At 41.4% G+C, this 27859-nt stretch overlaps 1 protein-coding gene across 6 annotated transcripts in view; it reads right to left on the bottom strand.

Moving 5' to 3' along the window:
* csmd3b (CUB and Sushi multiple domains 3b) overlaps positions 1-27859 on the bottom strand; it is a 319867-nt gene that overhangs the window by 204434 nt on the left and 87574 nt on the right. For all 6 annotated transcript variants that reach the window (XM_034599800.1, XM_034599798.1, XM_034599797.1 and 3 more), the window contains exon 4: positions 11588-11700. In XM_034599800.1, the coding sequence (XP_034455691.1) occupies positions 11588-11700 (113 nt within the window). The remainder of the gene's footprint in view (positions 1-11587; positions 11701-27859) is intronic.

The raw sequence follows: 27859 nt of genomic DNA, 5'->3' as shown, positions 1-27859 counted from the left end.
TATAGAGAGAAACACCCCGTGGAATGCCCTTAAATAATGGAATCTGCTGATGAGACGCAGCCCATTCTGTCGATGTTCCTTATCACGTTTTATAGGATGGCGATGCATTTGGTGAAAATCCTCTCGGAGTTGCTGACAGCGTTGAGGGATGCATTTGTCTAAATGCTGCCTCCGAGTGCTGCTTGATGCACGGCGTCAGAAAGTGCCGCGTCAGCATGGCCCTGCTCATTTTCTGGTTATGCTAATCAAGTGACATTCCTTCCTGCTTGGCAGGAGGAGCTGATTGGATGGGCTGAGGTGGTGACCCTGAAGGGAGGCCGTTTGATTGGTTGGCTGATATAAAGCTGAATAATGGACTGACATTGGCCAGAAGGCTGTATTATTACCACCCCACTCCCATACACACAAACTCACACACACACTACTGCAGCAGATCAGCACACTCCTACACACTGATAAAAACTATGGACCGGGATAGCCTGTATTTTAGTCAGGTGGCTAGTGTACGTCTGACAGACCTGAATATCAAATCAATAAATCACTTGATGTAATTTCTACCCTGTCTTGGCACAGATGGGTTTGGAAACTGTTCTCCAGATTTCCGTCAGAAATGTATTCATATCATTAAAAAATGAGGTCGATACACTTTACACTTTACTGTAATTACATTATCCAGACATTATAAGACTGATGGCTACTTTTTGGACAATCTTCAGTGTTAGACACCTTTCCCCTTCCAGGCTATAAAACATTTAGCAGCTTCCAAATATAAATCTGTCACTGAATTAGTGCATTTTACCCATGAATTTGTCATTTTGCTGGACTTTTTATATGTGAGGCCCCTACAGTATCTAAGATGCTTAGACATTTGGCAGCCATTCGTCCATACATCAGACGGATGCATTCAGAAGACGTTGACGTCATTGCAGCCCTGAAACTCAGGGATTTGGCAGCTAAATTTGTACCATAACACTGTGGAATTATATAGGATCCAGACAATGAGCTAATGTGTATTTGTATTGTATATACTTATATCCTCCATAATGTTAAACAGTTTTTAGTGTCACTTATCTATTGTGCCTATATATTGGGAATAAGCTTAAGAAGGCTTGACAGGCAACTAAGAAAAAAATATTTTTGCCAGGATCGGATTTTCCCGAGGTTCATTTTTAGATTCCCTATTTTTCATCTCAGAAAACAGGTGAAAAATAAAAACCCAGCCCCAGAAAACGCACCCACCATGCTCTCGTGCACACTCCGGATAACAGGTAGACAATGAGTCCTCCCTGCCTGCAAACAACACTAAAGACTTTATATTTTATTGTGATGGTCCACAGGCCCACCGATTCATTGAGCCTGAAAAAATACATAATCACCTGTTTTCACAGATGAAAATAAATAAATAAGTAAATCAACAAAATAATTTCTCAGTTGCTTTCCAAGTCGTGCTTACAAAGCAGAACCATTGAAAAAATAAAAATCAATAAGACTATAAAATAAAACATTTAAAATAGTGCCCTTCCACAGCTCGTATGATGAGATACATTTCTAAGTCACGGCCCCGTCACAGTCACTTTTTTTAGATAATCTGAGGCTTATTTTAGTCTCTAGTGACTTACAGATGTTTGAATAATACAGATAAGAAAAAAAACTTTTGTGACATTTAGGTTTTCTCAGGAGATAAAGACTCAAAAAACACACATTTCCTGTTGAGAATTCTGTTTGAAACAATCTGCTCCTCTCATCTGCTGTCACTGTGTGTGTGTGTGTGTGTGTGTGTGTGTGTGTGTGTGTGTGTGTGTGTGTGTGTGTTTGATTGTTTAGATTGACGCTCTTTCGTTGACATTTCAGCAGAGCGAGCTTCGCACTACAACATCGACCAGCACTAGATTTTTGGGGCTGATACCATCGCAGATTTTAGGTTGTAAAAAAATATATATATGTATATATATATATGCACCATATAGAGCATGTGTGTGCATATGGGAGTGTATGTTAGATATATCAAAAAGAGAAAAAAGAAACATTTCTGAATCAACCCGAGCTTCTTCTTCTGCACTGTGTTCTGTATAAAAAGGTTTTGTATTGGTGTGTATTGGACGTCATATGTGCCCGATACTGCTCCCAGTGCAGATTCATTCATTTCTCATTATGCTGTATGTTCCTCTTCCATCTTTCTACTTTTCCTCTCCTCTCAAATCTCAGATACTTCACACTTGCCTGTTACATACACACGGGAACAAGTAGGACACATGCATATACATTATACACAGACATAGGCACGTACACACATACACACACGTGCCCACTCACCACTCTCTAGGACTGCGCAACCACTTTTCTCCAGGGATGCCGCTGACATATTCCTTCTCATTTTAAATGTATGAACCGAGCCACAGTTGTATGTGTGTAGGCACACACGCATATGATTCTGTGTACTAGGTGCATTGTGGGTGCTAAATGTGTTGTGAGCTCTGTGCAAAAAGAGGCACAGAGAAATAAATCAAGTTACAGAGAATAAAGCAGGTAGTTGTGCTGCAATTGTGTGTAAAGTATGTTTGTGACTTGGCTGCAACTAGAGTCTGTATGTTATCACTGCAGTATAATTCTTAGAAGTTGAAGCATTAAAGGACATCATTATTTTAACTTTCTTTACATTGCAACATAAAGGATAGTAAATTAATTTTCTCTGATAGAAACTGACCATGAACACATTGAATGACTTAACTGAAAGAAAGATAGAATGACCGAAAAACTGAAAAAAGAAAAGAGATAGACGAGTGGATATTGTCAGTCACCTCAGGTCTCTTTGATAAAGATCAGATCAAAGCTGCAGCCAGCACACACACACTAATGCACGCACACAGACACAGAGAGAGAGAGAGAGAGAGAGAGAGAGAGAGAGAGAGAGAGAGAGAGAGAGAGAGAGTTGTATCTCCATGACATCAGAGGACATTGCATTGACTTGCATAAATTTCCTGGAAACTTACTCTGACCTTTTCCTTTCAACTTAAAACTCTTCAAATGTAATGATACATGTTTAGCAGACATACTTTATGTCCCCATAAGGAAAAACACTAGGTCCCCACAACATGAGTAATACAGAGACAAAACACACGCACTTCAATCTTGCCGCTCTATTTGAACAATCTAAGCACATGATCTAAAGCACATGGCACAAATGCATTTTTAAAGTCCAAATCCACTTGAAGGTTGCTGTGACAGGTGCATGGCTCAGGAGTGTTTTATTAAATCATCAATGTGTTTTGGGCCCAACATTCAATAAACCAATCCGATTGGCAGCTTTCAAAAGCCAGGTGAGATTGCTGTTATAACGTCAGGTTAGTCTGGAAGTAAGAGAGACCGTATACAAGCGCCTATGTAAGTGCATTTTACTATCTGGATAATATACCACTAAAATATTAAATAAGGAATGGAATATAAAGTGTATATGATTGACTTCATACCAGGTTTGTGATGATATCGCATTCCACTCTGACCACACCTCATTTTAACACCAAAACGCCCATGGGAGCTCAGAAGAGCATGAGCACACTGAGATCACCTTCAAGTTAAAAACAGCCGATATAACGTCTGCCTTTAAATACGGATGCAAATTAAACTGTATAGTTTCCACTGGAACTTTGCTCATCAGCTGCACTGTCATTCAAAGTTCATTTCCACACGGTGTTTACTCAATGAAGCCATTTTCAGTGTCTACGCAGTCTCTGCATGCAGCAGTCGGATCTCACTCAGTGTGTGTGTGTGTGTGTGTGTGTGTGTTCTCGGTCGTGACTTCAAAAGAGTCAGCCAGAAACATCACTGGTGCAAGAGATGAAAAATGTAGGAAACCTTTCTTCATGAAAGATGCTGATGTTCACTGAATTCTAATGTGGAAAACAATCAAGCCCCATTGTATCGAACTCTTCACATCTAATTGATGCTTTTGCACCAAATTGTGTCAACAGAGTCGTTGGTGGCCACATTTTCAGAGGCAGGGGAGCAATAACCTCACAGGAAACTGCTCGGAATTGTCAATCTTTTATGCATAAAATAATACAAACCAGCATTATTTCATATATCTGCCCCCTAATAGAGTTCTCCTGCATTTCGATGTCGCTTAAGAAAAAAAAGCTAAACTCTGAATAATTAAAAACTAGAAGATAAGAAAGTATCAGAAGTGTGCGTCTCATTTACATCATTTGCATGTATTATTTTCGCATTCAATGACAAAGTGTTAAAAACAATAGTGACTGTGTTTACTGAGGTTTTCAACTGAGTGAGGTTTGTTTTTGTTTACTCTCAAGTGCCTTTTCGAAAGCAGAGAACAATCAGCTTTACTCGGTTTTCGCGACTTTGAGGAAAAAGTTGGTCCAAAGTGAGCGTTGGCCTCTTGAAAACTTTGGATTTCAGACTGAATATGTTTTAATGAAATGCAGCACACTATTTAGAGATTCAATAGCGCCTCTAAAATAGAGTCTTATAGTTTCATTTTAACGGGAGGTTTGGAAAAACACAATAATTCATCAGCATCTGCAGATCTGTCATAGAATCTCTTTAAAACACTGCATCTTTTACAGAATGTGTGAGGCCAACTCGGCACACAATTAACTGTCTTTAAGGTAAACAGACGGTAATATTAAAAGGACGGAGAATGTGACTTGGTCAGAGAAAGAAGGGAAACATTAAAAAGCTATAGGCAGTCATCTGTAATCCACTGGTACACTGACCAACATGGTTATGTAATTAACTGTAACTCCTTCATCTGTCGCTGCCGTGAATTCACAGATACACATCATGTGACCTCTGAGTGAAGATTTCCTCCTGCTCCCTCGTGGAAATTCAAAATCCTTTATATCAAGATGGTGGAACAGCAGTTTCATGACATGAGTACATGACCAGAAGGTCACTGGTTCGGCTGTGGACCTGTGAGTCACACTCTCCGTGATATTTTGAGGAACTGATTAATAAATGCCGAGATGGAAATGGAAAAGAGTCCATGGATGTGATCTGGACAGGGAGAGCTCCCACAGGTTTTAACCCTGCTGCCAGAGTGTTCTGTTCATTTACAAATACACATTTACCATTTCACATTTGATGCTGTTCCTTTTTTTTTTAGTGCCTCCTTCTACGTTTTATTGCTCTTTGTTTATGCCTCCTCTCGAGGCACTATGTAAACTCTCCGTGGTAGGAGTAAATGAAGGTAAGAGAAGTGTATTACTGTTATATCCTAGGAGGAGAGGAGGAGGAAGAAAGCAGAAGCGCTGAAGAGGAGGTGGGGATGGGAAGAGTGAAGTGAAATCTCTGCTGACTTGTTAGTCACATGGCAGAATGTTCTAGGATGAGGAACATGTTCTCCGGTCTGTGTTCTGAAGAAAATCATTTCATAAGGGAGCCATGTGTCCCCTTGTGCACAGGCACAGGCATGCATAGAAAGCACAGTTACATATATGGTAACTGTGTTTTCTATGCGTGCGTGTGCCTCTGGACACATGGACATGTCTAAATGTATATTGTATGAATGTGGGTAGTGTACATTTATGTTTGAGGTTAACTCAATTCGATGTTATTCCATATTATGTGTGTATGAGTTCTGTGTTTTCATTCCAACATACTTAGAAGAAGGCGTCTCTCCAGGATTACTTTTAAATCAAGTTTGACATCTATAACACGGTTTATCTAGAGCACTGTACAACCTACGGGGGTCAAACAAATCCTCTCTCACGCCAAGAAAATATTGGCCGACATGAAAAGAAAAATACACCTACGACACTGAATATAGTTGCAATACTGGACTCGACTTAACATGTATCATAACAGTTCTTGCACATGTCAGTCAAACCAATAAAAGTATGTGTACGTCTTCATAAAAGGAAATTACCAGTGCAGAACAGAGCTGAGTTTAGATGTAGCGATCCCAAGGAGCTGGAGAACATGTGGAAAGTGAAGGCCACACTGGTGCCAGGGGTAATTAGAGCCCAAACTGTAGGATCAGAGATCTCTGTCCAAGAAGAACACAGTCCTAGGAACAGCTAAGAAACTGAGCAGAACCCTCCCAGGCTCCTATATACCCGAGCTCAAGTTGGAAACACAAGACCACCCACATGGGGCACGTGGGGATATGTTATATACATATATAGACTTTAAGTAATAGAGGTAAAACAAAGCCGAACTGAGAGGCGATGGACGAGGGTCGTAGAGTTGAAAAAAGACAAGAGCATAGAAGGAGTCTGAAGAAACAAAGATAACAATTCTTCAACAACAGTCATGCTGAGAAAGAGCAGTGACTGTGGCCGTGTGTGTGTGTGTGTGTGTGTGTGTGTGTGTGTGTGTGTGTGTGTGTGTGTGTGTGTGTGTGTGTGTGTGTGTGTGTGTGTGTGTGTGTGTGTGTGTGAGATGTGTGCACGTGTGTTTAAGCTCTGCGATAATCTTTGATTCCGTCTCATCAGCACAATATCAAACTGCCTCCGACATCATGCTAAATAATACATCACTCCTTTTTTCTCTCTGTTTCACACACACACACACACACACACACACACACACACACACACACACACACACACACACACACACACACACACACACACACACACACACACACACACACACACACACACACACTGTATGGCATGTGCTGACTTATGAATTACTTATGGCCTGACAGTCTTCAGAGGGAGAGGGAGAAATTGTCAAGGAGTCCAACAATCACATCAAAGTGTATCCCACAAGCAGACAGACAGGTTGAAAGGGATGGAGCAGCACTACTGTCCCTCTGCCCTGACAACTACCGCTAAACTCCTTCCTATAGCGTGATCAATACATGTGCGTTTTCCATGGATTTTCTGTTTTGTGCTACATATAATGCATAGTGTACCTCCACACCACTCTTTTTTGTCTTAGCTCTTACAGTATGTTAATCCATCTATTCATCCATACCCATTCATCCATTTTTCATAACGTGCAGCAGCAGCAGCAGCAGCAGCAGCAGGATAAGAAAGGCAGTCCAAGACCTTCTTCTACCCCTCCACATGTTTAAGCTTCTTTGAGTTCCCAGGTATTCCCAGGCCGCTCGGGATCTAAAAAGCACTCGAGCATCCTCTGGAAACGCCCCGAGGTCTCTTCATAGCTTGACATGCCTGGAATACCTTCCACACTAACATGTCTTGGAGGCTGACTCATCCGATGTCTGAACAGTCTCAGCTCCCTTCAGCGTGATGGACTACCAGTCCCACTCCGAGGCCCCTTCCATATTCCTTATACTGTAACCTAGGAGTGAACCCAGTCAAACTCCAAATGGACTGAAGGTTGGCCACAATGCCATTTATTCATCTGGCCAGAGCTCATGACTAAAGGTGAGGGCTGGAGCATACATCTCTTGGTAAATCATAAATGTTGACTCGGCTCAGACAACAGAATGTTTGAAACACCTGCAGCTCAACTGATGCTGCTCTTATCCACCTGTTGTTCTCATATTTTAATTTAATCCACTTTAAAGATTACTATTACTAAGATTGCTATCTCTGTCTGGGGACATTATGTTTATACTGACATCTGATAACAGATTACATTTAAATTTTAAATATGACTAAAATTCAATCTCGTTTTTATTGTTTAGACTTTTATGTTTGTCTTTTAACCTTAAAACTAGTTTTAGATACAATATGAAAAAGTAATCCTGTGCTTACCCAAATAACCAGTCCTAGAGGTCAGATCATGGAATATGCATTTGTAATGTGTGTGTGAGAGGAAGAGATGCACACATACACACACACACACACCCACATGCGCACACACGCAAACATCTTTATTTTGAATTTTTAGTGGCCAAATTTCTACTGAAAACAAGAGTGATTTTACACAACACATATCACTTCCTACAACAATGACGATGAAAGGTGTTTTTCACTCGTTCCTTCTTCAAAACACGTCTTGTTTACAATGCTGAGGCTAATACCTGCGTAAATCTAAAACCTGAAATCGCTCCAACAGCAGATTAGACATAAGGATTACATGGAATAAGGACGACTTGCCAAGAAATGTCCAAGCCCAGGTGGATCATTCCTTTCCGAGAAAATCTCCTCCTCGCTGAATTAAATTACATCCCAGCTCCGTGTCGCAGGGGCCGACAGTGTAAAATGTATTTTGGGGCAATGACAATTACACGCTCACTGCACTGACGAAAAAAAAGTCGACTGAAAAGGTCATGTGATCCACTCATCAGGAAATTATTCAAAAAAAAAAATTAATTGAAATTGTCATTGCACCCCTAAAGTTATTTTGTGTTCCTTAATTTATAACCTCAGGAGGACATTTGCTCCGACGTCAAGTCCTGTGTTGTGGACTGTAGATGCAGAGATGCGACATATAGATAGACCAACACTTCATCTGCATAAGGTTGCATTTTAAGTGTGGTTTGTCTCCGTGCCTCCCTGACTCCCTCACTCAAACACACACGGAGAAAGTCAAACAGCCGAATGTATCAGCAGCAGGGGCTCTTCAGATAAGTCCCCTGGAAGCTCCGAGCTCACTGAGAGCAAACTCTTTCTGCCGCTCTCTCTCTCTCTTTCTCTCACACGCACGCGCACACGCACACAAGAGGGAACATGGGCCAAGTTGCAAGCGGAGACTTGTGCCAGTGAATAAATCTGGGACAACTGCTTGGACATACAAGTAGCACAAGCAGGCACGATCGCACCCTGACACAGCGTTTGTGCCGAGTTCAACCCAGGCACTTTGCAATCAATGATACTGTCATTATGCGGCGCGCCACACACACACACACACACACACACACATCAACATGATGAAAAGCTGCCAAATGACCAACTTACATACAAACGAGCAAAATGGAGGCAGAGGAGAACACAAAGGGAGAGTTTAGCTGTGTATCACTTTCTGCAGCAATCAGAGCTGACAAACACCAGCTCTGTGTGTGTGTGTGTGTGTGTGTGTGTGTGTGTGTGTGTGTGTGTGTGTGTGTGTGTGTGTGTGTGTGTTAGCCATAGGGTACATTTGAGAACAAGTCCCAGACGAATGAATTGCTAAAACACTGATATTTGGGTCAGTGGTTGAGGTTAGCATAAGGGGCGGGGTTAGGATTACAGTTAGCCAGGTAGAGGTCATGTTTAGGTTAAGTTTACAGGAAGTGCCCAAAGGTGACTTATGGCAACATGACAAACATAAACAACATTGGTTTATATTCAATTTACATAAAATATCACATCAGCTTTAGTCCTTAAAGCACTTCACAGCAAACATCTTGACAAAAAATGATCAGTAATGGTGATGGCTTTGTTCTGCTCCACGTCCCCATGACAATAGTGGCCATAATGGAAAACACCATGACACTGAAGAAGCTAATGGCATTCAACCATCATTATCTACACCTTTGCCTTTGCTACTACAACATGTAAAAGTGTCTTACAATAAATAACCTCTGGTGCTTCAAAAGCATCAACCACCCGACACCCATCCACTTTCTACTGTGGTCTTTACGGGTGTTAACCGCTTGTCTGGAATAATCTGCAGGTTTTCATTCCTATCCCAATCTACACCAGTTTTGTTCAGCAGCATCCACCTTCCTTTTCTTTCAAGTCTTCTTTTCTGCCAAGTTTGACTCTCACACTGTCTGTGTTGATGCTGTTTCATCTCCAACCAATTTACAGCATTCCTTCATCAATTCCACAAGCTGCTGCAGTATTTAAGCCTGGTTCATCTCTCCAGTCTTCACCGGGATCATTTTGTTTACTCCTGTGGTAACAAGGCTATGGATAAGCTCTTCGTTTCCGCCTGTGTTTTTCTCTCAAATATTTGAAACTATTAATCTGGTTTGTACCTGCCTCGCCTATCCCTCCTCACCATCTCCTGAACCAATAAACTTAGACTGTTAAACTCTCTCCGTGCCTGGTGTCCTACTTTTTCGGGGCCAACATTTTTAACTAAACTTAACAACTTGAGGAATAAAAGCCTGAATACAGATACAATCTCTTTAAAGAGAATACTCCCCGCTGTGCGCCTGAATGACTGAATTTAATTCAAAATACTGCTTTAAATATGCATGCCTTATTAAAATGTCCTTTCCTCGCTTTCTATTATAGCTTTAGTTTCTTGAAAAGCCCATCACATGTATTACCTTGGTTACAGTATATTCAGTATTTAGCCACAGTACATATTCATTGTATCTCAGCATGTATGTAGCACAGTACTACATTGCATCCACCATCCGTGTAACCCTGCAACTTTCATATATCTCATATACTACAACCGAGTACTGGCATATTACAATAAGTATATGATTTGACCAAAGTCTTATGTTTAATATGCCTCATCTACTGCCTAGTAAATGAATGTGTTGCTCTCAAATGACATATAGGATCATGTTTGTACTTGGGTCCGACTGCGCTGTCAGCTTGTCGGCTGTTGACATCTAAAAGATCTGTTTGAAGAAAAGTAAGACACTAGATAAATATGTGTTGTGTCGGTTTGCTCGGTATCACGCGTGTGCTCAGGTAGAAAAGTCTGATCCTGCTCCGGAACTAACAGCCTCACTGCGGACATCAAAGTTATCCTAATCTAAAATCTAATCTGAAATCCTTATGCGCACAGGACATGGTGCCGGTACGTAGTGGGTTCTAATTTTAACCATCACTTCAGCCATCCATATCTCTTCTTTTCATCTCTGGAGAACGGTGTCGTGCTGTTTACTCGGGCCCTAAAGGAAGACGGTGAATAAGGAGGCGTCGGCTCCCACTGGAGTGGACCACGTTCCCTCTGGAACTAATCTCTACATTTGTCTTTGTTAGAAAAGCTTAAAAAACAAATATATATTGTATTGTTCTCCCAAAATTACCCAGTTGGTGTGTGTTTATAATGTTTGTGTTTGGCAGGCTCATAAGTCAAACTGTTACATTTTTGTCAAATTTAATCACTTTTATACGAACCACAACATTTTCTAGAGTGAGATACTGTGACACAAAAATCAACACAAAAACTATTTGCTTCTGCCCCAAAACATTTATAATGTAGAGCCTTTGGAATATGTTCTCGTTATGTGTCGTGCCCAATTTGACAGCCTCCGTCTCTGAAAGGGGATGAATGTCATCTGTGAGCGAGTCTTTTCCTTTTGCTGAGAGGAAGTGAGTCAAAGACATGTTGCCTTGGTGATCCCCTTGAAAACTTATAAAATCTGAATGGCCCAATAAAGGAATTGGATTGAATAGAAACCAGGTACATCTGCACCGCAACAAAAGAAGCCTCATGCGCTAATGGTTCATTGTGTGTTTTTTAATACAATATGTCTTGCTAATTTCAACACAGGTTGTGTAATTCAAATAATCCATCCTGCTAAATTAGTTCTGGATTCAAAAACAAGTGGTGAACGAAAGCTGCGTTTTAGTCGTCTCACTGCCCCTTTTTTTCTCGCGTGGCTCGTGCCCACAGCCGCGTGTGACCTTTGGAATTTCACCTGACATTTAGTAAGCAGTCGCAGAGGCTCCCGAGATACATTGTTCCCTCTTTCCTGAGCTGCAGAGGTCGGCACTGAGGCGCGGCCCCTTCGTACAAACACACAGAGACACTTTCTGACCTTCGTAGTTGAGTTTGAAGCCATGTGCGGAGACAGCGAAGTCACTGGTCAACCTCAACGAGAACACGTTCCCCGTGCTCGTGACCGGGGGAGGAACCTGGAAGCCCGTTAGCCTGCGGAAACACAAAGAGGAACGAGTTGACATGATCAACAAATTACCAGGCCGATAAATGTGTAGGACAACAAAGCCCCTGACCCCACCCCCATTGTTAACTACATAAAAGAGCCTTACAGCCTGTGCAGATACAGAAACAAAGACATTAGCATATTGATGTGCAGACACATTCATAGGGGACAAAGAAGAACAAGCATCTCGGACATTAAAGATATTATTTATCGTGACCTCTTTATTACTGGTCAAGAAGTTCAAACTGTTCACAACTGTAATCTTCTATTATTGCCTCCCTTCATTGGCTGGTGGTTAAATTTAGCATAAATTTAAAAGTAATTTTAATAACTTTTAAGCTCATCACAGTCTGGACCCAATTATATCACAGAGCCACTCACTCCCTGTGCCCCAAGCAGTAATCTTAGCTCTCTCAACAGTGTTAGTAGTTTCTTGGTCAAGGCTGGTAACTGAGGGTGACTCGGCTCTTACCATCAAGACTTTGTCTGTTTTTATATCATTGCTCAAACCATTTTTTTTTTTAAATAGGAAAGTCTATTAATTCTAGCAGGTGTTTGTTTTTAATATTGTGTCTCTCTGTGTAGTTCTATTCCCATGAAATTTGTAAAACACTTTGTAACCTTATTTCGATACGTTTCATTATTTATTTTGGTTACATCAACACAACGTTTGTCATGCAAGTTGCAATTTGTTTTTTTGCTTCCCACTTTGTTTCCCACTAGCTATCTAGACTGTAGCAAGCTGCCATATTCTAATTTGTCCTTCCACAGTTTCATAATGAATCAATATTGTTTTACACTTCTCATAATAACATTAGTGATCTCTAATTTGCTGTTTTGCTTCATTGCCACATTGTATAGCTGTGTGCATTAATTATGTGTGAAACACTGAAAATAATACACCAGTGAAACAAAAATATTACTTTTGATGCACGATACAAAATGTGTTTGTTTGTGTGAAACTGCAATTGCTGCTCTTTGCACATATACACATTATGACTTCCAGTATTTTATCTTACTGTTGCCAGTAACAATAGCATTAACATTGCCAATTTCATTACAATCCCTTTTTCTCATGCTTGCTTTTATCCCGACCTGGCGAAAAGTCTGTGAAGCAGCACACACACACACATTAAAGAACTTCCCATTATTTGAAAATATAAAGAGTGGCTGCAGTAGAACCCTGTACTTGATGGGGGCTTTTAAATAAATCAAGCAACAACATCAAAGTGAACCTACAAAAAAAAAAAAAAAAAGAGCCACGGTCAGCCGAGCAGTAATACAGAAATGGATCTGTGTGCAGATAGGTGAACAATAAAACAGGAGTCAAGCAGTACACAGAGGAGGCTTGTTCTGCTGACGCACAGCAGCCCAGGTGTGGCGTCAGCTTTTAGATCTCCTGAATCAAATAAGGAAGAGGAGTGAGGGAGGGATGGAAGGCCAGTTTTTTTTTTTTTTTAGGGAATGGAAAAGAGCCAAACCTTCCTGCTGCCACCGAGACACATCTTATCTTCTCCTGCAGCTACCACTCTTCCTTTTTTTACTTCACCTCCCTCCTTCCTTCCCCTTCCCTTCCCTCCCTTCCTCTTTCATCTCTCCTCCTTTTCTTCCTCCTCTGTCAATCCGTACTGTGCCGTCCTTTCCTGCAACATTAAGCCTTCCAGCTCCCTCTTTTCTTCCCCTCTACTTCCACCGTCACCATCAAACACTTCCTCTCCGTCAGTGGGATTAATCCGGCCAGATCTCCCTTCTTCCTGTCTTCCTCTTCATCTCTCCGTCACCCTCTCTACCTGGCAGTCATATCACCTGTTTTTACCTTCCTCGTGACCCTTTCTTTTCGCCTGGCATCATTCCTATTCACCTGTGTCCCTTAATTTCTCTTAATATTCTCCATCTTTGATCATTGTCCTTTCTTTATTATACTTTTCCCTCCTACGTTCACTTTCATCATTTGTCTTACCCTCCAACCGCCTCGCTCGTCTGGCATCCGTCCACCTTTTTATCCTTCCCTCTCCCTCATACGTTTCAACCCGGGTAAACCCAAACTCTATTGTAACTTTCATTATTACGGGAGTTGTCTTATTTATCTCTCTGAAACCGATGTGAGAGCTGCTCCTGATCTACCCTTCCATCGCTCATCAGAACTGTGTGTACCTTTCTGCTAAGTGTTTTCGTCTTTGCCTTTCATTGTGCGTCCCACCTCGTCTTTCATCGTACAAATAGGACACTTGAGGGATGTCTTGTGCTGTAATTCAGCGTTCTCCTCGCAACATTCGTACTCGTGACTTGTTAAAGGTAATTTCTAGCTGCCTAATGTTATTTAAAGGGAAATGGTCTCTGCCTGCAGCCTCAACCTTTTCAAGAGCCCTAAGAAGTGAGATTTTACCACACCACACGTCCAGAGTGATGATAAAGTGCCTCGGAAATATTTGAAAGCATTCACACAGTGCAGTTACTTCCATCTCTCCTCTCAAACTATCCTCTCATCTTTCTATCCATCTCCACATGTTAATTTATTGAGCTTCTTCTTCTCCCTCCTACTTGGCTTCTATTTTGCACTGTGGACCTGCTTTATCATCTTTTCATCCTTTTACCCCAGCACCTATTGCATCGCCCCTCTCCTGTTTACCTACTGCTACTTTTCTCTCCGTTGTCAACTTGAGTTTGTTCCTGCTCTTTTACTCTCTCTACTTGTTCTGTCTATTCACCGTCCTATTTATGCAAACTGTGCTTTACCCCATCCGGCCGTGCTTTAATCTTCACTGTACATTTTCCTTCCTTCGGTCTAACTTTCCTCTGTCTCCTTTAGTTGGCTCGTCCTCATATCTCCAGTCTGGTTCCCCATCTGATTTACTCCTTTTTCTTTGTTCTGTCTCATCTAGTCCAATTCCGCTCAAAGTATAAATGGTGGCCACTTTCCTAAAAGCCCCCAACCATCTCTTTAATCTCTCACTCTGTCCCTAATCTATATCTTATCTGTATTTCTGCCAGTGCTGCCTTCCTATATTTGGTCATTGGCTCCTCTCATCTCCACCGCTTTAATCTTTGTCTCTCCTCCTACTTTCTCCATTTACCCATTAACTATTTGAGTTTCTTTGAATTATTTTACTGACCCTCCTGACCTAATTTTTTCCTCCCATCAGTTATCTTTGCATACAATACCTCCTATATTAAGGCCAATAACATTAAGAATGCCAGCAAGATGTGTGTGTAATGGAGTGTGTCACCATGCTTAGCCTCGATGGGAAATGAAGCATGAAGCAGGTTTCTGCACGTTCACAAGTTTGGAGCTGTGCTGATGTAAACTATAAAGCATTGTAACACATTGCTATGCATTACCAGTGTATGACATGTATGCAATCTGGCTGTTCTGGAGGTCAATTGAAAAACACAGTTTCCTGGTTAAGTACAATATAGTTAAATACAAGGTTTGTGGTGAAAATCATCCAACCCTAACCCAAACATGTTCCCTTTCTCTCTTTCATGTTATAGAATACACATTATGAGCGAGATTAGGTGCCCTGGCTGTGTATTTCCACCTTAAAACTGCAGTGAACAAAACAAAGAAAAAGTATTCCGGCAGCCAGGGTTTGTGATGTCACAAAACTAATAAACCAATCCTGTCAACTTGTGGGAGGGGCTCAGTAAGGTTCAGGAAAAGGCTCCTCCCCTGCAGGTGAGCTGTGAGGGTGGCCCAACATTAGCATATTCATAAATCCCAGTCAGGAAACGGGGAAGGAAGGTTTAGATTTTCATTTAAGACATTTTAATGAGACGAGGGGATTTTGTTTCATGACAAACCTTTGGATTATGTAATTTTAAAGTTTGAGGGGGTGTAATATGCTAGAGGGACAGACTAAGCACACACTGTGTACACTCAAATATGTTCAGTTGTACCAAACACTCAAAACAATATCAGCAGGGGCAACACTGTTTAATAAGTTTTAAAGTGGCATGAACTCTGAAGCATTAATGCATAGATACCAATGTGACCCACTGTGACACACCGTGCTTTAGGGTATTGTACTCGGGCATCTGTAAAACAGCCTAAGTAAAAGCGTATGTCTCCATTACCCAGACCACAAATCAAACTGCATGCATTTTGCATTTCCTACATATATGCAAATCAGGGTCCACCCCACTCTAGCACTTCAATCTGGTGGCCGTTTGTAGTTTAATTACAAACGTAGCTAACAGCTACCCATCAACTGACACACACACAATCACGCTGAATGGATGGATTACCAGAATTCTACAGCGACGTCCTCGTCTCCACGGGCACTAACTCACGCCGCTCCCTCGCCCACACAGGCCGCTGCTCTCTCACTCACACATCATTCAGTGGTTACTATACAACAGCGTGATGCAGCTTCTGCATGATTGTACGTCTTTTGTAGAAATTGCTTTGTGTTACTTTATTGTGACAGGGAGGAAAAATGGCTAATTGCAGTGTAATTTCTGTGTCACTTTTGCAGCCATTACGAAAAAAAGGCAAACCACTAAAGCCAGCTAATAACGAATGCCACTATTTTACAGTATTCATTTTATATTTAGATGTTTTAGCCCCATGCTTGTGCTTCTGCCTCTGTAAATAAACTCCACACATTTGCTTACTCTTTCCCTTGGCTGTATTATCTGCCATTGTGTGTGTGCAGCCTGACACATCTCTGTAACACTCCAGCTCAACGCGATGAGTTGCTCCAACACGTATTCACCAGTGAAACCAATGCAAATGAAAGATCCTATTGAAGCAGTGTTTGCATTCATGGCTCCGTAAGGAGCTTCTTGATCAAAACACCAGCGAGCATAACAAAGAGCAAATATCACGTTATGTAAATAAGCCTTGAACCATTCACTTCCTCTCCCCATGCCTTTTCAAAATCTTATTTGTGATGCTTCACTCTTACCGAAACAAACTTTCAACACATATGCACACACACACACACACACGTACACACATACACACAGCAATTTTTATTTCCTGTGCGACAATTTATCTTGGGATTTATGTGTTTTGAGATTTATGAGGTAAAACCATAATATTTTACTAAAAGTGAAAGACAGATGGAACAGAGGGTGTCTGACATTCCATTTCTATTCCTGTGGGAGTGTGTGTGTGTGTGTTTGGTGTGTAGAGTAAAATCACATTAGCAAGTGAATGACAAAGTAGCTAATATCAGCAGAATACTTTCTCTCTCTTTTGCCTTAAACACACAAACACACAAGCATGAAGAAGGGTGACACACTTTCTCACACACGCGCACACACACACACTAACAAACAGATAAAGCCACACCATTCTCTTTATTTTATCCCAAAAAACAGCCATGCAGTCTGGCTAATGCGATTGTCAGACAATCTCTCTCTCTCTCTCTTTCTCCTTCTCGTTTCCTCCTTTACTTGTATCTGATGGTCTCTTTATTGCCAACGGGGGAAAAACAAATGATTTTTCAGTATTATTTCCGCCATTACAGAAGGAAAGACAGGGTTTATGATCTAAACTGTAAAAATGAAATATTAGAAATAGGAAGGCACAGAGTGAGACAGTGCCGTGTTCAGAAATAATTGTTTCAGACGAAATAATATAGGATGTGAAAGGTCTCATTTAATCACATCAGTGATTCATCAGATAGAGATCTAAAGATTTGCCGTCACGTATGCTTGGGATTCACTGTAGACCTTAAACTAACCGTTTTATACAAATATACTTGGATTAATTAATTGGTTGTAGAATGGCAGGCTTTTTTCCTATAGGCCTTGAATAAAAATAACATCGTACTTAAAAAATGTAAGTTTGAATTGATCAGCAATTAAAGTTTGTGTTGAGTTTAAACTGCACGAGTTTCAAAAGGCTGCTGTAACATGTTCTGCTGCAAAAGAGGAAATAAACGCATCACAAGTGGAAACAAGTTCTTATCGTCCCCTGATGTCTTTCCTGCAGAAATCAAACATGAAGAAAACCTGTCAAAGAGCCAAGAATTACGTCCGCCACAGATGATGAGCTGAAGAAGACTGACGTGTGAAAAATGTTAACTGTCAGAGAAAATAATTATACAAGAGGAATCCAAGTAAGAGAGGAATGGACTTATTGCTACAGAGCGGCAACAGCGAGATGTCTGCAGACGTCCAACCCAGCAAAGATCCTGGGAAGCAGCCAAACGCTGTTGCATTGTCAGATGGCTGTGGGAGGATGAGGAACATTATGGTTCAAATCCACTTACTATAAGTCTTGTTTTACCAATGTTGTATTGTATGGCACACAGTGTAATCACTCACAAAGTGTGATGGACTTAAGGACATAGCTGTCCAAGATGTAACAAGGGAGTCCTGAAAACAAACTTTGGCTGACTTCATCATTGGACAATTTGTTTCTCGCTTCTCCTCTTGCCAACGTCTGAGTAAAAAAAAATACAATCCACTTTGTTTCAATAGTCTGAGAAACAGGCTGGGGATGTGGGGAGTGGGATATGAGAGGGAAAGAAAGACAACAGGAGCTGTGGATGCTGTTCCATTGTTATATTGTGTTAAATAGTTTGAGACTGTTAACTGAAATGGATTTAATAAAACAGAAGAAAGGCAAAACTCCTTTTCAAAAGCTAAAATTTATGTATTTTATATATAACGTTGCATTTATTTAAGATTAGTCTTCATATCATTAATAATTCCTGCGTCCCTAACCTCGCCCCACCGACCCGGGAACAATGTTACGGACCTCTGCTTGAGGAAATTGCCGCTAACTGGACCTCTTTAAAATTCAATTAAATAATCCAGCCCTATTCCAAACTCTCCTGTTGGATTTCACCTTTAATTACCACTTGTATATTAGATCTAATCAATTTATCTTTATTAACAAGCTATGCACCCCAGGATTTTAATGTTGATGTAATTAAAGCTCTACTTAAAAAGAAAAGAAACACTATTTCCCCAAACGACCCAATGACCTACCTTATATCAAACCTCCCCACTGTTTCTAAAATCCTCGAACAATTTAATTATTTCAATTTCTGCATGTTGCAAAGACGTTGAACCATAATTTAAATGCATCAAAGTGCTGTTTGAAGGTCACTAACAATCTTCTCATGCCTCAGACAATGGACTTGTCTCTATCCTCGATCTTAATGCTGCATTTAATACCATCAATAACAAGATTCAATTACCGAGACCGGAACATGTTATTGGGATTTAAGGGACCACACTAGTACTTATCTACATGTCTACCACTAATCACTGGGACTTATCTGAAGGATCGCAGTGTCTTCATGTTAACAGTGTTTCGCTGTTGCACACGAAAAGTGAGTCATAGCGTTCAACAGGGTTTAGAGCTGAGACAGATACTTCTCAACCTATTACCGTTGCTATGCAGATGGCACCCAGCAGTATTTATCTATGAACCCAGATGAAACTCATCAGGTCACACGTCAGGAATACCTTAAAGACAAAAAGGCCTGGATTACCTGTCGTGTTTTACTTCTAATCTCGAAAAAAAAGAAGTGGGAAATGGGTCCTGTTACTCCCAGAATGGACTTCTGTTTATCAACTATCTAACGCAGAGAAAAGCCTCACAGAGTTAAAGTTGAGAAGTGGAAGTTTTCTAAATGGCCGTAGGGTGAGTGATGATAGGAACTTGACAGAAAGATCATATTTCTTATCTCCTTTTGAGTGGCTCTTTGTAAGAAAACAGAATTCAAAATCCTTCTCCTTACGGACAAAGGCCGAAATGACCACGCTCCACTGTAAGTTCAGAATTCATAGTACTGTGTCATCCCAGTAGATCCGTTCACTCTCAAAATGCAAGTTGACTTGTGTTGCTGGCGTCTCTGAGTGTAGAATGGGAGGCAGCACCTTCAGTTCCTCTTCTGTGCAACCAGCCCTTTTTCACTTTCCTTTTTGATAAGGCTGCTATAGGCTAAGACTAGTGTGGAAACTCCCATCGTGCTCTGAGTACTCTCTTATTCACTCCCTCTCTCTCCCCCATACATTTATATCACTGTCCTCAATAACTGTGTCTTCTCTGTCCTTAGTTTGGACTCTTAACCTCATGTCCTCATTCTGACTCCACTGCACCAGAATGTAGACCCACCGCTCCAACTCAACACTCCTGTTATTATCGTCATGATGCCGATTGTTACTTGGTGCTGTTATCATTGCTGCTGTGAATATTTACCACCACACGACACCTATGAGTAATGCTGTCATTATTGTCATTACACTAACCAGTCTGGCAGTGTTTGAATACGGCAGTTCCACCACTGCTTCTGGTCTCTCTGTTCACTCTCCCCCTCTCCCCTGGTTATCATCTCTCCCCCATTTATCTCCTTTCAAACCAAACAGTGGAGGCAGATGGCCACTGAGTCGGCTTCTGCTGGAGGTTTCATCCTATCAAAAGGGAGGATTTTGTTCCTCTCAACTGTCGCCAAGTGCTCGCTCGTCGTGGGAACTGTCGGGCCTCTCTGTAATAGAGCAAGGTCTCGACCTTTCTCTGTAAAGCGCCTTGAGATAATGTATGTTGGGATTTGGCGCCACAGCCGGTGAATGAAATGGAATTGAATTCAACTGAGTTGTGTCGGACTGTCATGAAAAGACGGACACATTTAACATTTCTATCAAATCTGTTGCAGGCGAGGCCATTGTGAATGCTTCTAGGATAAAATAGCATACGGTATAAAGAACCTCACAACACACATAGTAGTTAGTTAAAGGCAGTTTATTTCCCCTCAGTTAGTGTCAGTATATGTAGCTACCAGTCCCTAACCACTGAAGCACAGAAAGTCCACTGGGTGCACGTCTCTGTGAGTTAGAAAGCGTGTACATCTGTGGTTGTGTGTGTGCATGTCACCTCGTTTGTGTGTATTTTATTGAATTGATACTGACCCAGCAGTCTGACCCGCACAAAACAAAATGCTCCGAACCTCCTCTTCCTCCAGTCTCTCACCGTGTGCCTCCATCTATCTTTCTCCTTCGATTCCCTCGCTCTCTTCTTCTCTGGCTCCCTGATTCTTTCCATTGGGAGACTGGGAACTGTGTCACTTTCATGGCCATTAACTCTTTGTCTACCCTTCTCTCTTTCCCAATGCGGCAGGTTGCCTTCCATGTGTACAACAATAAAACCCCTCTAACGAGTAAATGCCCCCACATTGTTTTCTCAGCCCAACTTCCCTCTCGGTTCACACATTACAGACTGAATTATGTCCCTTTGTCGTGAATATAAATTGATATTGGGTTTGATTCCCTTCTCGCCTGCCGTTTGTTCATATTTGTTTTTTTTGAATTGTCCAAAATGAAGACAAAAGAGTAAAGATAAACAATGATGATGTAAGTCTATGAACGACTCCTCATAATATCTTGTTTAGAAATTAATTTCTTTCAAAAATCCAATCCATCCTCTTCACGGTCCAGTGGGTCAGATTAAGGTCAGTGGTGGGGAACCTCTGGGCTTCGGGGCCACTACGCACTTCACACCGTTAAAATGTAATTTATTCCAGAATGAAATCTACCATATTTGATCCATTTACCAACAAAACAAAATCTGTTCAATCAAAGCCCCCCGGACAATCCAATATTGTTATTTAGTCGTCTGAACGCTGCATTTACTTAATTTCTGGAACATCACTTTCTCTTATTTCAGTGTTGTTTCATCATGTAGTTACTTGTTAATATTCATGTGATCATCTGACAAAGTCTTCCACACACACACACGCGCACACACACACACACACACACACACACACACACACACACACACACACACACACACACACACACACACACACACACACACACACACACACACACACACACACACACAGGGACAGGGACAGGGACGCACACATACCGAATCCGTCAAGTTCATTCTTTCAGACTTGGTGGGGGTGGCATGGGGGCGTTAGTGAGTTGGGGGACTTCAAGTCGTGCATGTATCTGTCTTACGTTTCATCTGAAGAACAACTTCTGACTTGTACAGATTGAATGAGGACGGTTGTCTGACAGCGTTTTCATCTTGATTCCGTGTTTGCCTGTGTTGCTGCTGTGTCGGCATAACATTAGTTTTTTTACGAATTTGAAGGCACAACATGTGTGATAGATGCAACAAGTGTTTATTCAAAGGGAAGGTTAAGATAATAAAAATTGAAATCACTTATTAATTTTACAGTATTCTATTAAAATTAAACTTGAGCAGAATCCAAAAAATATAACAAGTAAAACAGTATTTCTTCCCTCTGCTCTTTATTTTCTTCCCCTTCCCTCTTTTACACGTCAGGTCCAGTAGATTTATTTCCTCTAGTTGTGTCCAAAGTTCAGGGTCTTTAGTGAGTGATTGATTAACAACACTCGCCTGAGTGACACACACACACACACACACACAGACACACACACACACACAGAGTCATTTTTCAGGTTACTGTACATGTGGTCAATAGTCACTGGTGTGTCTTATAAATCACTCATTCTCTGCCCACCCTGTCTGCTTCCGTGTGCTGGTGTAATTGAATGTGTGTGTGTGTGTGTGTGTGTGTGTGTGTGTGTGTGTGTGTGTGCGTGTGTGTGTGCGTGTGCGTGTGCGTGTGCATATGTGTGTGTGTGTGTGTGTAGTGTGGGGTCCTTGACCACGGTGGCATGCCATCCATTACATTAGTCACACACACGTACATTTTGAGGCACGGACGACCAAAAACACACAAAGACACATCGCACAAACCCCCCCCCTTTGCCAGGTCACCCTCACACCCCACTCATTGACTGGATCCATTCATCACAGGCCGGAGGAGAGAGAGCGAGGGGAGAAAGAGTGAGTGGAAGTCGAAAAAAGAGATGTTTGGACTTGAAGTCTCTAAAATGTACGATAGGACGAGTAAAACTCTCAATATGACCACAAGACAGCAAGAGGGAATTCGAGTGTAACTGAATACTCGTTCACTGTCGCCGCTGTAAGACCCTGACAATTGAAAATGAATAAAACATCTGCCGGGGGGTAGAAAAGGTAAGTATTTAACCACGACACTGAATAAAAGAACAAACATTCTGATTCAATGACCTCTGGAAACGAACAAAAGACGAACCCGCACAGATTGGTTCGCAAAAAAAGGCCAAGAGTAAACCTTGTCAACCCCCGTACGCACACACTTAATGCTTGAATGCCCATGGGCACACTCACAGCGACACCAGACTGAAAGTCAGAATGGGAGAAAACCAATTTCCTTCCAGCAGATAGCATCCAGTAGTGGTAGGGAGTTTTGTCTGTTGGTTTGGGTGGATGCTCGCCAACACGCGTGTTTGTCCGAGAGTATATAAAATATGAAATCTGTGCGCCAGCCAGCATGTGCAGTCCCTCCTTATATCCAGCCATATGTCAGCAGTGTGCGTCTGAAGGGCTCATATGCATGTGCCAGACCACACAGTATATATATGTGTGTGTGTGTGTGTGTGTGTGTGTGTGTGTGTCAGTCTTTGTCACACTTATTGGCACCCAGCAGTGCAAACATCCATTCCTTCCAATCCGTCTGAGCATTGCTGAGATGTTCAGGGACGATAAGCCCTTTTTGTGGCGCATCATGCACAGAGGAGGGAGGCGGTGTAGGAGGGGGGGGGGGGGGGGCTCTCGTCCCAGAGCTTTGGAGAGCGCCGCTGCTCTCTGTGTGCACCCCCGAGGAGAGACACTGGGGTTGAATAGTGGATTAACCTCCCTGTCAGCCCCAGAGGTCCCAAGACAAGCATGCAGAGACTCAGAGGGACATTAGCAGATGAACATTAAGGAGCCAATCCATAATTGTGGAGGGGAATAAAATGCTTGATCTGGCGGCTTTATATGCAGATTTCAAACGTTTGAAATCGTCTGTATTTGAACGTGTGTTTAGGATGAAAGCTCTGACAATAGTAACAATATATTTTTGTCAATCTGTCTATTTATTTGAACCATAGACATAGACGACGCATCTCTACTTCTCAGTGTCTCCCCCTTTATATCACATCAAGTAACTAAATCAACACTTGAACAAACATCAGTGTGATAAGAACTACATAAAACGACAGAAACCACATTTGACAAAAATCCATTTGAGATGGACATTGCCTTTTTTTCGTTTGGTCCATGTCCATATGTTAACATGGAGGAGGCATAATTCATGACCAGCCACCAGGTGGCGATTAAGACACTTTCACATTGCTATAGACTGTCTTTGATTTGAATTTATCTACCAGATTGTCAAGATGTGAGTTTAAGAGTAATTTTTAGATGTAATGTAGGATATAGAATAATACAAGTTATATATAACACATACAAAAACATATATAAATTGTCACTCCTACGATGCTCTGTATATCCGGATTAAAATAATTCAGCGCTAACATATCTATACACTAATAACGTTAACTTTGACATATTTGCACATTCTGCATTCTGCATTCAACAGACCCACTGGGACACTGGCTGAAACACAGGCCAGTACCTGGATTAACTGTGTTGGAACCAGAACAGATTTTAACTTTTTAAAAACAGACCTATTTATGTTAAACTGACTCAGTTTCCCTCCTAAGACCTCTAACACAACAGCACCCTTCCACTGTTGAGAGAGGAATAGTTGCTTTCACTATTAAATGATAAATGTTGTTTTCCCCCCTCCCATCCCTCCTCTATCTCCCTCCGTCCTTCTCTCTCTCAGGCAGTTAGATAGATAGGAAGTGCTGCCCCCCTGAGCAAAGAGCTTGTTTAGGCTGCTGGCGACGCCATCACTTACTGTTAGACCTGACATGCATAATGCAGAAAGGGCCAAACGCATGAACACACGGACGGGAAAGGACACACACATTAATGTGGGGCGCACGCAAATGTGGCGAGTGCACACACCTGTGTTTTGTAGATGGGTCGAGACAGATTGCATGCGTCTCTCATGGCATTTAAAGGGGAGGTGTCAGGGCTGACAGGGCCTTAAAGGGGCAGCCGTTAGAGAGATATATGGATGGAGGAAGACGAGGAGGACAGAGGATGAGATAGGACGATGAGAGGCGGAGGGAGAATGTGGGAGAAGAAATATGATGAGGGATGTCTACAGACACACACACACACACACACACACACACACACACACACACACACACACACACACACACACACACACACACACACACACATAAAACACTAACTCAACATATCAGAGCAGACACATATTCTACAGCAATGTATAAATGGTACAGAAAAGTAATTAAGAAAATATAAAAGCAGATTTATTTAGTTATATTAGAAATGTAATTGTTAAAACGATTAATTCTGCTGCCAACCATGATGGTAAATTGACAGCAGGGAAATAAATGCCAATAAAACTGATATGACATTGTAAATTAGGTTTTACAGTGTGAATAAATCATCCATACATCTATTGTCTATATACAGTTTATCCAGGGGGGGCTGGAGCCAATCACAGCTGACACTGGGTGAGAGGCGGGGCAAACAGGTCGCCACTCGATCACAGGAACAACGCACAGAGACAAACAACCATTCATGCTCACATTGACACTCATAGTCAATCATTCAATCGAACCCACATGTCTTTAGACTGTGGGAGAATGCCGGATAAAACTCAGATGACCAACAATACCTTCCTGGACACAAACAACCAAACTGAAAAAATAATCAACTTGAATATTTGACACATGTAGAAAACACTGATATCTAGACCCTTTCCTTTCCATAACTCATGACCAAGTGAGGCTCTGATCAAACCCAACTGATGCATCGTTTCACCAAAGCTCACTATGAAGCACATGAGGGTAGATAGAATCATTACCTGACAATTCCTGTACTAATAGTTTACTTTATTTACTTGGATATATAAAACAAGTACTGTATAATGCTGTGGATAGAACTTCTTACTTGTCCTGGGTCAGACTGACTGTTAATATTCAGTTTAACTATCACGTGTCACTGGCTCCAAGGTAAATGAATAAAGGCAGCATGGAATACACCTGTTCTTAATCCCGACTGTGTTTTTTGTGTAAACATCTTGTTTACCCCCTCAAACAATAATGTATTAATGCGCGGTGTGATTCATTTAATTGTGCTACAGTGAACAGGAGATCTAGCTCGCAGGGGAACCTCTGTAAAAACGGTCGGTTTTCAGTGAAACGCGTCTCAGCTCCAGATAATACCGATAACATTAAGATGTTTTCTGGAGGTCAGCGATCATGTTTTACTGCAACAAACAACCTTGTACCCGTCTGTAACCTTGCCTGCGGTACTAACTACTTCTTTGACTTGTCAGAGGCAACAGACGACTACACAACATAAAGTGTCACAGAGCCAAACAGTGGACACACGCACACACACACAAAGAGTATTAAACCTACACACACATTCAGCGCACTAATGTTGGCAAACACTCAGATGTACATGCCTGCATGCTAACATGGCTTGTTGCCTGGAGGCTTTTGGCCCATTTCTCCTGTTTATGCGAAATTGTTTTTTTATTGCAAACACAAATCCGAATAGAGAATAACAAAACAGAGATAACAGAAACCACAGGCATATTCTCCACACCATTGTGTTCCTTGTGTGAAGTCTCTGGATAAAACAAAATGAGCCAAATAAAAGGATGCAATTATCATAATGCAAAAAATAAATAAACAAACTGAGAGAAAGTGTTACAGTTCCAGCAAGCTGCAACGTCGTTTAGAAAAAAAGAAAAATAACACAAAAAATGTAATTGGAAAACAAAATTGTGCCTTCAGGCGGTGGTGAGGGTCAGGGGATGTGGGTTTATCCGTCTGTACCCTAGATACAGTTTCTTCATATATAATAAATCACCTCTTGTGAGCCTTTCAATCAATTTGCTAAAAAAAATCAAGACATTTCTGGAAGCACTCTTTACAAATGAGCTCGGCGGTTTGCCAGAAGCTTGATTCAATATACAATATGGAAACAAAACACAGGGCGGAGGGGATGAGCAGCGAGTCCAGCTGCAGCTCTCTGCTCTGAAACGTCTCTTTCCTTGTTTGGCCAAGTGAACTATCGCATATTTGCAGTTTGTCCTGTCATCTTAAAAAAACTGCCTTTTTACAACTGAATACCACCTGAAATAAATCTGTTGTCTTTAAGTCTCCCAGTGCGTTGACTTGTCTCCCATTGCTGTGATGTTCCAGGTGCAACCACAGACTTTAAGCATCCGGCCAGGGGCAGTGAAACACCGTTTTACAGCCCGGTGTGTGCTACACATTAAGTTAGGCAGAAGCTACTCTATTTGATTTAATGGAGCAGACCATCGTTGCCACACAGTTGGAGGACATTTCCTTTTGTGTGAATACACTCAAGCACGCAAATGCTATAACATCACTGTGAGATAGATATCTTTTTACAGTTTTGGCAGAGAGGTGCATGTTGAAAAAGCTGGCAGATTGCTGCAGGGACAAAGGAAAGAAAGCAGACAATCGCTTGTATCATCTGTAGTTTGTTGTATTGGAATAAAAAGCTATTGTGCTTTCAATGCAACTGAAATGGCAGGGCTCCACTATTTAAGTGTACTTTGCAGTGCTCTCAAGTTCAGTTCGCAGGAAGTACTGCATGTGGACAGCTTTCTTTCTACATCCTGTAATTCTGTGCGAAGCTTTTTATTTATTTTTTGGTTTTTGAGCTTTGTTAGGTTTGATATCCAAGATTTAAGGTTGTGAAACTGAAAATACAGGTTCTATTCCTAAAATTGCTCTTTGGGGGGGCCTCATTTTTATTGTTCATTGGCCTGACGTCGGGAGAGATTTTCATAATTAGAATTATAAAAGAGCTATAGAGCCGAATAAAAGTAACATTTAAAACCATCTGTGCAGATTTGCATGTACCATATTTATTGGTATAATCAGCTGTACCTATTTTATTTAGTGTGGCCCACTGAATAAATGAGACTGTGGTCAAATCACAATCCACAAAGCCAGCAAATTTCTTCAGTCCCTGTTCAGATCATGACATCAATAGCAATGAGCCGGCCGGAGTCAGTGACTTTAATTTGCTTTTGTGTGAAAGTAAATGACATCCTTCGTCCTGCTCTAATATTAAAATATAAAATAGCTTCAGCTTTTTTTTTTCAAAGTTGCGTGTGTGGGTGTCTTGAAGTTGCCAGTTTGAATGTGTGTGTTTCTCTGAGTGTGTCCAAGAATGTTAGTTTTAGC

The sequence above is a fragment of the Hippoglossus hippoglossus genome, chromosome 11, assembly GCF_009819705.1.
Source record: "Hippoglossus hippoglossus isolate fHipHip1 chromosome 11, fHipHip1.pri, whole genome shotgun sequence".
NCBI lineage: Eukaryota > Metazoa > Chordata > Actinopteri > Pleuronectiformes > Pleuronectidae > Hippoglossus > Hippoglossus hippoglossus.
This window is presented reverse-complemented; position numbering and strand designations above follow the sequence as displayed.